This window comes from Carcharodon carcharias, chromosome 12, assembly GCF_017639515.1.
Source record: "Carcharodon carcharias isolate sCarCar2 chromosome 12, sCarCar2.pri, whole genome shotgun sequence".
Classification (NCBI taxonomy): Eukaryota; Metazoa; Chordata; class Chondrichthyes; order Lamniformes; family Lamnidae; genus Carcharodon; species Carcharodon carcharias.
Window position 1 is genome coordinate 122,246,608 of NC_054478.1, and position 12,753 is coordinate 122,259,360.

At 41.9% G+C, this 12,753-nt stretch overlaps 1 protein-coding gene across 1 annotated transcript in view; it reads right to left on the reverse strand.

The window, feature by feature from the left end:
• Positions 1–12,753, reverse strand: part of LOC121284766 (minichromosome maintenance complex component 3 associated protein) — an 87,123-nt gene that overhangs the window by 40,373 nt on the left and 33,997 nt on the right. The window contains exons 10-13 of the mRNA XM_041200349.1: positions 10,217–10,377; positions 4,418–4,653; positions 3,172–3,225; positions 801–970 (exon numbers count right to left, since the gene is read on the reverse strand). Of these exons, the coding sequence (XP_041056283.1) occupies positions 801–970; positions 3,172–3,225; positions 4,418–4,653; positions 10,217–10,377 (621 nt within the window). The remainder of the gene's footprint in view (positions 1–800; positions 971–3,171; positions 3,226–4,417; positions 4,654–10,216; positions 10,378–12,753) is intronic.

Here is a 12,753-nt window from a genome sequence, read left to right on the forward strand (position 1 = left end):
TCATCTTATCCATGATAACTACCTGCTGCTCCCACGACACTATTCTCACTGAACTGTTGACTACTTAACCTCCCTTTCCTCCCCAAAATCTTTGAATGTATCTTCCAAATTCATGCCCATCCTTCTCCTGGCCAGCCTCCCATATTCTACCCTCAGAAACTTGCAGACATCCAGACATCCTAACTCACACTAAATCCCATTCACTCTTCACCTGTGCTTGCTGTTCTGCATTGCCCCTGGTTAAGCAATACCATGATTTTAAAATTCTTGTCCTTGTTTCAAATTCCTTCTTGGGCTGGCTCCTCCCTATCTCTGATAGTCTGAGGTCTGTATTTTAATTCCAGCCTGAGCCTGAAGCAACCCCGTTAGTGGCCATGCAATCAGTTGCCTAGGCCCTACACTCCGGGATTCCCTCTATATACTTCTCTGCCTCTCGACCTCACTTTCTTTCCTTTAAGACACTCCCTAAAACCTACCTTTTTGATCAAGCTTTTGATCGCCTGTCCTAATATCTCGCAATGCAGCTCGAATGTCATATTTTGTTTCATAACACCTCTGTGAAGCACCTTGCAAGATTTTATTACATCAAAGGCAGTGTATAAATATAAGTTTGTTGTTGTTTACATGATGAACAAAACCACTCAAACTTCACTGCTTTAGATGTCAACTAAACTCCTAGATTAGATTAACCTCCTGAAATTTAGTAAGGGGGGCAATTTAGGCTAGTCACATAAGGAACAGTGAAGGTGAAGTAAATTCAAGAAAATAATGCAAACACTTCTGATGTGGCTAGTTTGTACCTTTTCAGAGTAGACTGGCTGAGGCTTAGGTGGAGGTGCAGTGGGCACCTGAGGGGTGATAGGCAACAGAGCTGTCGGAGGAGCAGTAACCTGAAGCAATGGCAGTGGCTGAGAAAGCTGTTCGACAGGAGGCATTTCTGGGGCTAACAATCGGTCCTCCGGCAGTACAGCTGCAAAGATACAAGATAAAATAGTAAGACACAAAACGCAAGTGACAAAAACTATAACTGTCAACATCTATCAGCATGGTGAATGAGCCAAGATTACAAAATCAATGGAAATTTACATTTAAAACAGCTGGTCATGTCCACCCTGAGAAGATCCTTTTTTACACAAGTTAAGTATTTCAGATGTTTGGAATTTGAAATGAAAACAGAAAACTTGGGAAACACTCAAAAGGTCTGGCAGCAAAAGACAGTTAATGTTTCAGGTCTGTGACCTTTCATCAGAATTATGATCAAAAGTTCACAGACCTGAAAACATAAATAGTTTTCTCTCTCCACAGATGCTGCCTACTATGTATTTCCATCATTTTGTTTTTATTGGTATTTTTGATTCATTGCAGCAAATCTTCCCATTCTTTGAACGGAGTTCTAGTGTTTTCACAAAGTCTGCAGCTTAGACACTAGGGGCGGTATATAATGGAGATGACGGGTTCTTGCCCACTGACCGGAGAGCCGGCAAGAGTCCTGCTCTTTTAGAGAAGGCTCACCAAAATAAGTGATACTCAGGCACTTAACTAGACATGGGATCCATGGATCCATGGGATCGTAGACCCCGAAGCAGATGTCCCACCCGCAGAGCTACTGGGTCAATCATGGACTGGCAGCTGTATTGAATGGCAGCCCCTCTGGGAAGGCGGCAGCTGCTGTCGGTCCAATACCCATCCAGGACTGGTATCACTGCTGGATTCCAGGCCACAGGTGCGTGATAAAAGGAGGGGCCACAGGGGATTTGAGGGTATGGGGACAGGGTGGCTCAGTAGCAAGGGCAGTGGCTGGCTCTTGGAACCCCTCCCTTCCCAATGTCAGGTTCCTCAATCAGTCACTGAGTGCCTTTGAACAAGGAATCTCACTGGGAGCCAGAAAGCAACACCAGAAGTTGGGCCACAACTGGCAGTCCAGCCACCAACTTAATCAGGGAGGAGGTGGGATGGTGGTGGAGCTCCACCCGCCATCTGCCCACTTAATTAAATGCCACCCTCACCATCAAACTTGACATAGCTGAGGGCATTAAATACCACTGAGGTGTTTTTCAACAAGAGTTCTGAGTGTGTGAAATTTTCAGGTCTTTCCAACCTGGGTTGTAGTCTTGGGATCAATTTAAGATGAAGAATTCAGATTGAGGCAAAAAAAGCATACTGATAAAAAATTGAAACTTACTGGAAATGCAAAATAACATATTGGTAAAAACACACTGCGCAAAGCTACTGACACCTTAATTGGTCCAGATTGGCTTACAAAAAGTAACAATCCTCACAGCATTCCCATCATCAGAGTATCAATGCAAACGATGGGCTTGTTTTAGTCCCAGCTGCTCATAAGATGTCATCTGCATCACTGTTCGATGCTTTCAGGAAGATTAGCAATCAAGACCAAAATTGAAGTCATTTTCAGGGGTTTCAAAAAACAGAAATAAACAAGCTGCTGGCATCTGAAAGAACTCTTCACTATTACATTTATGAATTTGATTGGAAACACAGGCCAGATGTATCATTTTCTGCCAGATGATACACAGACAAAAAGAATTAGCTAAAATCACGCCAGGTCAGAGAGAGAAAAAGCAAAGGTGACTTATACAGAGAGTGCTTTATATGTACAATTTAACCTACTTTCTAAGAATGAGGACAACCACACTAATGGGAAGGTAAAACTCCTCCTTATACATTCAAACCTCCATACACAAATTAATTTTATCTGGATAATAAGATGCTTACAACCAAGTGGAGGCTAGCTGGGAACACAGCAGCGCCAAATCACTTGCGCCTTAAAATATCAGATCAAAACAACAATGTTTCAGGCACCAGATGGTGCAGTGGATTAGACATAGGCTTTTTCATCTCAGAATCCTGGGTACAGATCCAGGCCAGTTAGGTGAAGTGCCTGCCTGATAGAAGGGTAAAAGAAACCACAGGTTAGCTGGTATGGAAAATGCCACACTGGTACAGTGGGTAACATGTATCAGAGATTGGAGCTGAGGCATGTAATTTGACAATATAGAAAGGGCTTCATTTTGCATTAGGATTGACACAAAGTACTGCATCCCTCAGCTTCATAACACAAACTTCCACACCAAAATATTACAAGGGCATGATATTCCTTTAACAGTAATACTGCTGTACATAATTAATCTACAGAAACTCATGACTTACCGGTACAGGATGTAACAGGATGAGTTTCAACTTTTCTTGCTGCATCTTGACCACCTAAAATCAAAACAAAATGCACACAATGTTGCTTAACAGTGGGCTATCTTATGTTTCCAACCAAACAAGCAAAGGGTTCAATAGCTTAAATGATTTTTTTCTTTAGCTCTGGGGCATTGGGTTCAGCCCAAAATGATGAAATTAAAATCTTTTGGCTGCTGGGGAGCTGCATGAAAGTTGAGAAATCTAAATTCAGTTTCAAGCAGACATAAGCACAAAAACCAAGGTGAACTAGGAGGCAGAGAGAAAGCAAAGAGAGAGGAAGACAGAAAAGAGAAAGACAGCAGAGAGAAAAAGACAAGAGGAGGGGGAGAGAGGAAAGAGAAAAGGAAAAAGAAAAAAATATCACTCTTCACAAAGGCAGGACATCCCAAAGCATTTTAGTCAAAAAGATATTTTTGAAGTGTAGCCACAGTCGCAGCAACCAATTTGCACACCGCAAACCCCCACAAACAGCAATGTGAAAACCATCAGATCAACTGCTTTCAGCGATGTTGGTTGAGAAATAAATAATGACCAGATAACTGGGAATAACTCCCCTGTTCTTTCTTTAAAAGTGTCATGGGATCTCTTACATCCACCTGAGAGGGCAGATGGGACCTCAATTTACCATCTCATCTGAACGACAAAGATCACAGGATGGCTAGTGTAGGAAATAGTAAAATGTCACACTGCTGCAGCACAAAGCACTCTGAGGTTGATCTGCAGACACATTGTTACATAGAGTACATGAGGCTATAGTATATACATAACCAGAGCTGCAACTGGAAGCATTTGACAGCAAGACTGGGTGCTGGAATTCCCCATCGCTGATATCCTTGACAAGCATAAAATTCTACCTCGAGAACACTGGCAGCAGTGAAACTTTTTACTCCATGATTTCCAAAAAAAAATTTTTGGAGACAATTTGTGATGAAATTTTTCAAACAGCTCTCATGAGAAGATCAAAATCAACAAAGGAGGATTTGGACATTTTAGTGCAAGCTCTCAACTGCTCTTTTACCAATTAGCTTGAATTGGGTGAATGTTATATTTTAAAAACATGGTCAAGAACAGTCAACTCCTTGGTATAAAGACCTTGGGTTTTAACACTTCAATTATCTTCAAAAGGTCTTTCCTTGATCAGAGGAAATTAATCTCATTTACCCAAAAGAAATAGTATGACAATTTCCCTAAACAGATTTATACACACCTTCCACACTCAGAGTTGGTTTCTGACTGGCACTATTTGGCTCACGGCTCTCTCCAACGTATCGCCCTTGATTGTCAAAGCTCAAAACAGGGATATATGGTGTAAATAGTGGAAGCTGCCCTCCATTCACTACCTCCCCAATCAGTGCAGTGCGTTTCTGATCAATAAACAGGGACTTCTTGGGCAACAGTGGATAATCTGGATCGGTTAAGGTCAATCGGTTCAATTCAACACACCTGCAACACATTAAATTTCATATCAATTATACAGGGCAGATTGCTCATTATCCACCATCTCTTTTGTTCTTGGAATGAAATTGAACCTCCTTATTTAATTATAAATGATCATCCTACAGCATGGTGTAGGGATGAAGAAACGGGAGGAAGTTGGAAAAAAGTTGATTTTAAGTGGATAAGAATGGAATGAGGGAAAAATTCATTGATGAAGAAATAGAACAGCAATGTAAAACATTTAAAGCAGTGCTTAAAAAGAGTCAAGTAGAAATAATCCCACTAAAAAGCAAGTAATGGTACCACCGTATGTGAACAAATAAATAAGGGCATAATTGTAACTGAAGAAAAGGCATACATTAAGAACAAAACAAAGGAGAAAAATCACAAAAGGAAATTTTAAAAAACTAATAAGTCAAAAAAGCAGTAAGATGACAAAGAGAAACTACAAAATTGAATGATCAAGGGATATAGAAAGAAAGAGTAAAAGTATTCCACGTGCACAAATAACAAAAGAAAAATCAAGATATGGAGAGGACACTAAGGGATGCATGTGCTAAATTCACGTATGTTTAAAAATATCAGAAGAGAATACTGCCAGAGGACTGGAGGACAGCTAATGCGATTTCTGTATATAAAACGGGAGGCATAGCAGCCCAGGAAACTATAAAACAAAGTGCTTAACACTGGTGATAGGGGGAAAAAAATGGAATTCTTATTCAAAGATGTAATAGAAAAACATCCAAAAACTGAAAATATAACCAAGTGATCAGCACAGATTCCAAAATGAAAGGTCATGCTGGAGCAAACTTATTGACCTCAGACTGACAAAGGGTGAGGAATGGTGCTCCATAGGATCAGTGCTGGGACCACTGTTGTTCACTATTTCAACATAGATAAATGTACAGTAATACATTTTGGTAGAAAGAAAGAAAATATTCCTTGGAAAATAACTGTCCAAATGAGATGGAGAAACAGAGAAATCCAGGGATATAGGTACTAAAAATAGCGATGCTGGTTAATAAAGCCATAAAAAAATAACAAAGCACTGGTATTCACTTCTAGAGGGATAGAATTGAAAAGCAGCTAAAGTTGTACTTATACTAAACTCATATAAAACTTCAATCCATCAGACACTTAAAGTATGTAAACAGTTCTGGTCTTTTTTTTATATATCAAAATGATCTTGAGACACTGGAGAAGGTCCAAAAATGATTTGCTGCAACAATACAAGAACAAAGAGGTTGCATCTATCAGAAAAGTTTGAATAGGCTAGATCTCTTTTCTCTAAAGGTGAGAAGGCTGAGATGTGATCTGACAGAGGTCTTCAAGATTATGAAAATGTTTGATAGGACAGAACAAGAGGTCATAAAGATAAGATAGTCACTAATAAATCCAACAAGGAATTGAGGAAAAACTTTACCCAAAGAGTGGTTAGAATGAGAAACTGGCTACCACAATTGAGGCAAATAGCACAGATGCATTCAAAGAGAAACTAGATAAGTATGTGAGAAATAAATAAATGGAGGCATATGTTGATGGGGTTAGATGAAGAGGAGTGGGAGGATGACCATGTGCAGCATAAAGACTAGCTAAAGACTATACACCTGTTAGGCTGAATGACTCATTTCTGTGCTATAAATATTTTGTGACCACCAAGGACACAGGCTGCTTAAATCAGGGATTTCCAACTTTGTAGAGCTGGGGACATATAGATATGGAAAATTCTGTGAATGACCCCAATATAACACTCACACAAAGTGAGACCACACATCCCCAACACAGTGTGTCAACAAGCACACAGGAATCAAGCTGAGACTTCCATAGATAAAAGAAAATGAAACCACAAGTGAGATGTAGATCCAATCACACAAAACAGGACACATGCACATAAATCGAGGACCTCCTCTGTGCTCTTTTCCCCTCTCACAAAAGTGGAAGCTTCAGCTCCTAAGATCCTGTGCCTGAAAGACTGCAGAGGATTGCTTGCCAATTGGATTTTGATTTTGCTCTGGAAGCAGCCTCTTCCAGTGCTTCAATTTCAGGAACTTCTAACCAGCTGAAATCAGTTGTGTGCAGAGTGTAAAGGCACTCAAAGGCTCAGTCAGAGAATTGTCATCCTTGTGTTCAATTCCTCCAGGGTCTCTTTCCTTCACTATATCCATAACCTCCTCCAATCCGATAACCCTCTGTGATCTCTTCCCTTCTGCACCGACTTCCATCGGCGCACTACTAGTGTTTGTGCTTGTGTCCCCAAGTGCTAAAATTCCCTCCCTTAACTTCTCCACCTCATTTTTCTCCTTTAAGATGTTTCTTACAACCTACCTCTTTGACCCAGCTTTGGGCCAAGTCTCCTGATAGCTCCTTATGTGGCTCAGAATTAAATTTTGTTTTATAGTGTTCCTGTTAAGCCTCTTGGAAGATTTTATGTTATAGGTGCTGTACAATTGCAGGTAAATGAAGGTGGGTTGAGGTAATATTTTCAGCTCTGTTTGTTAGTCTGTTTGTTGGTAAACACTGTATATAAAAAACTAATGGGACAGATTTCAACGAAACACAGTACAAAGCCAGGGTATTGCCCAAGGGAGAACTGATTAGCCTTTGACTACGTTGAGGATCTGATTCAGATCCTGAAATTTTTTTAAAGGATCCGTTAACATTAGGAGATAGGGAGAACGGAGTGTTTTTTTAAAAAGGATATTGTTGATTGTCTTAGAATGTTGTGGATTGTCTCAGTTGCTGTGGTGGAAATTGTCAACCTTACAAAATGTAAGCAGAGTTTTCAGAGCAGGTTGTTAGATGTGGATTGGCCCGAAGCTGCCTCAGTGAGATGGAAGCTCTTAATAAAAGACTTGTTTTTTCAGTTTTGTAGTCACAGAGCATTAAACTGGCAGGGAACAGCTGCGTAACTGTAATAATGTTGTTAACATAGCGTGACAGAGGTATACGTTCCAAGTGCCCTCTTCACTTGTATCATAACTACAATTTGAAACAGGTCTATTATGGGAGTGACAAGGGGAAATCAGGTCAGGACATGTCATGAAAACAATTTGGGGGAAATCAGTAGAGAGCAGGAGTTCAAACCAACTCCAACTTTCATTAACAGGCAGGGAATGGCCTTCAGTCTATTAATTCATGGTTAAAATGTTAAAAATCCTGATAATCTTCAAAAACTATACAACTCAGTCCTACTTGTACTCATATTTCTTGCTCTCTGATGTTTTTCTGTTTGAATTTTGTAAGCCCGGAGATTTGGAAAGGATTTTCCCAGCTGTTGCCTCATTGATGGATGAATTCTAAATCAGAGCTCCATAAGTCAATATTCACAGCTTGAGATAAATTTAATCTAAAAGACCCAATGACCAAAACTTATAGTCCCAAGGAATTCACTCTATGCTCAATGATAGAGCTTGGACAATCCTTCACAATATAAGGGTCAAGTTTAAAAGAGTGGATGTCATCATCTAAGTATTTGAAAGAGAAGTGAACGTGTTGATATAGCATAAAATAGATAAAGGGCCCAAAGTAAGAGACACACACTTTCCAAGAGGAAAATAGGAGCAACAGCAAGGCTGTCAATATCAGTGTTCAGACAAAAAGGAGAATGAATGCTGAGGAGGAGGAGAGGGCACTCCTGAAACCTGTGTCTGTAGTATAAAGGTTTAATAGCTATTATGCTAATATACATCATCGGTGATGTTAGATCATGTGTCACTGGAGCTGAGAGAGAGAGAGATAGTTCTGGAAGGAGCCTCATGTTTATCTATCCCTTAAATAGTTGTATATAGTTAATAAATATTTGATAGTTCCTGGAAGCCTTGTTTCCTGTTCTCTATGTTAAACCTGGGACCATTTGTGATGATACTTCAGTGCCAAACTTAGCTAGAGCAAAAGCAAAAAACTGTGGATGCTGGAAATCCAAAACAAAAACAAAAATACCTGGAAAAACTCAGCAGGTCTGGCAGCATCTGCAGAGAAGAACATAGTTAACGTTTCGAGTCTGAATGACTCTTCAACAGAACTAAGTAAAAATAGAAGAGAGGTGAAACATAAACTGGATTAACGGGGGTGTGACAAGGAGAGCTGGATAGAGGGCCAGTGAAAAATGTCACTGACAAAAGGACAAAGAGGTGTTGAGGGTGGTGATATTATCTAAGGAATGTGCTAATTAAGGGTAGAAAGCAGGACAAGCAAGGTACAGATAGCTCTAGTGGGGGTGGGGTGGGGTGAAGGAATCAAAAAAGGCTAAAAGGTAGAGATAAAACAACGGATGGAAATACATTTAAAAATAATGGAAATAGGTGGGATAAGAAAAATATATATAAATTATTGGGAAAAAAAAGGGGGGGGATCGGAAAGGGGGTGGGGATGAAGGAGAGAGTTCATGATCTAAAATTGTTGAACTCAATATTCAGTCTGGAAGGCTGTAAAGTGCCTAGTCGGAAGATGAGGTGCTATTCCTCCAGTTTGCGTTGAGCTTCATTGGAACAATGCAGCAGGCCAAGGACAGACATGTGGGCATGAGAGCAGGATGGAGTGTTGAAATGGCAAGCGACAGGGAGGTCTGGGTAATGCTTGAGGACAGACCGAAGGTGTTCTGCAAAGTGGGTACCCAGTCTGCATTTGGTCTCTCCAATATAGAGGAAACCGCATTGGGAGCAACGAATGCAGTAGACTAAATTGAGGGAAGTGCAAGTGAAACGCTGCTTCACTTGAAAGGAGTGTTTGGGCCCTTGGACGGTGAGGAGAGGGCAAGTAAACGGGCAGGTGTTGCACCTTCTGCGGTTGCATGGGAAGGTGCCGTGGGAGGGGGTTGAGGTGTAGAGGGTGATGGAGGAGTGAACCAGGGTATCCCAGAGGGAACAATCCCTGCAGAATGCCGCCGGGGGGAAGGGAAGATGTGTTTGGTAGTGGCATCATGCTGGAGTTGGCAGAAATGGCAGAGGGTGAGCCTTTGAATGCTGAGGCTGGTGGGGTGATAAGTGAGGACAAGGGGGACCCTATCATGTTTCTGGGAGGCAGAGGAATGTGTAAGGGCAGATGCGTGGGAGATGGGCCAGACACGGTTGAGGGCCCCATCAACCACGGTGGGTGGAAAACCTCGGTTAAGGAAGAAGGAAGACATATGAGAGGAACTGTTTTTGAAAGTGGCATCATCAGAACAGATGCGACGGAGGCGAAGGAACTGAAAGAATGGGATGGAGTCCTTACAGGAAGCGGGGTGTGAGAAGCTGTACTCGAGGTAGCTGTGGGAGACGGTCGGTTAGCTAGAGCATTGTTGGATGTCAAGGATGGAAGGGCTGGATAGAGCTCAAGTGATGGGCCTTAGGGAAATCAAGGTTCATTTTGACGGTTCAGCAGTTATCCAATCTCTGTATGACTTACCAAACATAAAGGAGATCACACTTTCAGCAGCCAACACAGCATAATCAATTAGGACAAGTGTGGGAAGCAACAAAGTGACAGGTGTTTCACGTGTTGTAGCTACAAAATTTGTCTCAAGAAGAGATGCATGTAAGGAAGATGGTTATAAGCAATTTTAAACACCCAAGCTCTTTTTGACACTTACCCATCACTCAAACTCAGACCGTAGTGCCTGGCAAATTCTTCTGCCTCTTCACAGTCTTTAAACAGCAACATTCTAACAAGAGTGTCCACTGGGAACATTGTGGATCGCTGAGAACTCACCGTGAAAGCAAAATTCAAAGTCTTCAAAGCCTCACGGCGTACCTGAAACAAAGCAACATCTGAGACAAAGCTCTCCTAGTAGCTTTCACCTGCCTGATTCAGATATTCAATAATACAGGGCTGGAGATTAGAGAGGATAGGACCTACTAGTTTGTCAAAAATTAGCCAACAAGCTGTACTGGGCCCTAAGATATACTGTCCTCATGCTACATGTTCACTGGAATGTAGGAACAGGAGTGTGGCATCAAGGAGCCCTAGCAAAACTGGAATCAATGGGAATCGGGGGAAAACTCTCCACTGGTCGGAGTCATACCTAGCACATTACCTACCTCATAATATTTAAGAAGTATTTAGATGTGCACTTGTGATGCCATGGCATACAAGACTATGGGCCTAGTGCTGGAAAATGGGATTAGAATAGTCAGGTACTTGTTTGACTGGCGCAGACTCGATGGGCTGAAGGGCCTTTTTCTGTGCTATAGACCTCTATGGTTATGACAAAGGAAGGCGGTTGTGGTTGTTGAAGGTCAGTCATCTCTCTCTAGGTCTTCAGTGCAGGAGTTCCTCAGGGTATTGTCCTAGGCCCAACCATCTTCAGCTGCTTCATCAATGACCTTCCTTCCATCATAAGGGCAGAAGTGGGGATGTTCGCTGATGATTACACAATGTTCAGCACCATTCGTGACTCCTCAGATACTGAAGCAGTCCATGTCCAAATGCAGCAAGACCTGGACAATATCCAGGCTTGGGCTGACAAGTGGCAAGTAACATTCACACCAGTGTCAGGCAATGACCATCTCCAACAACAGAGAATCCAACCATCGCCCCTTGATGTTCAATGGCATTACCATCATTGAATTCCCCACTATCAACATCCTGGGGTGGGGGGGTTACCATTGACCAGAAACTGAACTGGACTAGCCATATAAATACTGTGGCCACAAGAGCAGGTCAGAGGCTAGGAATCATGCAACGAGTAACTCACCTTCTGATTCCCCAAAGCCTGTCCACCATATACAAGGTACAAATCAGGAATGTAATGGAATACTCCCCACTTGCCTGGATGAGTGCAGCTCCTACAACACTGAAAAAGCTGGATACCGTCCAGGACAAAGCCGTCCGCTTGATTGGCACCACAAACAATTCACTCCCTCCACCACCAACACACATCCACAAGATGCACTGCAGGAATTCACCAAGACTCCTTAGTCAGCACCTTCCAAACCCACGACCACTGCCACCTAAAAGGACAAGGGAGCAGATGGATGGGAACGTCACTACCTGGAAGTTCCCCTCCAACTCACTCACCATCCTGACTTGGAAATATATCGCCGTTCCTTCACTGTCGCTGAGTCAAAATCCTGGAACTCGCTTCCAAGCAGCACTACACAGTACCTACACTACATGGGTTGCAGCGGTTCAAGAAGGCAGCTCACCGGCACCTTCTCAAGGGCAACAAGGGACGGGCAATAAATGCTGGCCCAGACAGCGAAACCCACATCCCGTGAGTGAATTAAAAAAAAATCTCAAGTCTGTTTGGCCATTCAATTAGATAACGGTTGCTCTGAAGCTGAACTCCACTTTCCAGCCTTTGTTCTGAAATCTTTGACAGCCTTGCCTAACACAGCTAACAATCTCAGTTTTGAAACAGTGATTCTACATTTACCTTGATCTATGCAAGGCCAAGCTCAAGAAAGGTTGTCAACTTTTGAGGACCAAAATGCTTTTCCACCCTTGGCACCCACCCAAAGATACCACAAAACAATGAACAATGAAAACAACAACCCACTACAACCGTAGTGCAGCACTGTAGGTAGAAAGTAAGTGCAGCCTCAATCGTGAGTCAGGATCCAACTTGAAAGTGGAATGAAGCAGAAAGAGATTCAAGTCAGTTTGGGCGACGACATTTGTATAATGTTACTTAAATCTAGGGTGTGTGCAAAGCAAAACCATTTCACATTCAATTATAGTACGAAGTGGATCTTAAGGTTCAATTTACTGTATCTGAAGAGTATGTTTTTAGAGAGAGAATGCCACCCCCTGTGTAAAAAATCAATTTTTCTATTTCAACTCCAACCATCCTTATCATTCAAAGATTTACATTTGAGTCCCAAAGGGGCAGTTTTATGAATGGATTGATACTAGTTAGAAAGCATGTCATGGCTGCCTGAATGACCCTCACAGACAGCAAGGGAGGGACAGCAGTTTTAGCTCATCATTCTGGACAAGAATTTAGGTGTCAGATTCTGAACAAACAGGATCCTAACCAATCAGTGTGCTGGTTGAAAAATCAAGAACAGAACAGAAAACATGTAATGGCATTTTGCTACAGTGAATCACAGCACTGTGTGCAACAGGCAGTGCACCATGCAGAGGCTGGAGTCGTTACTGCATAAAGCAGAAAGAAAAAGAATATCA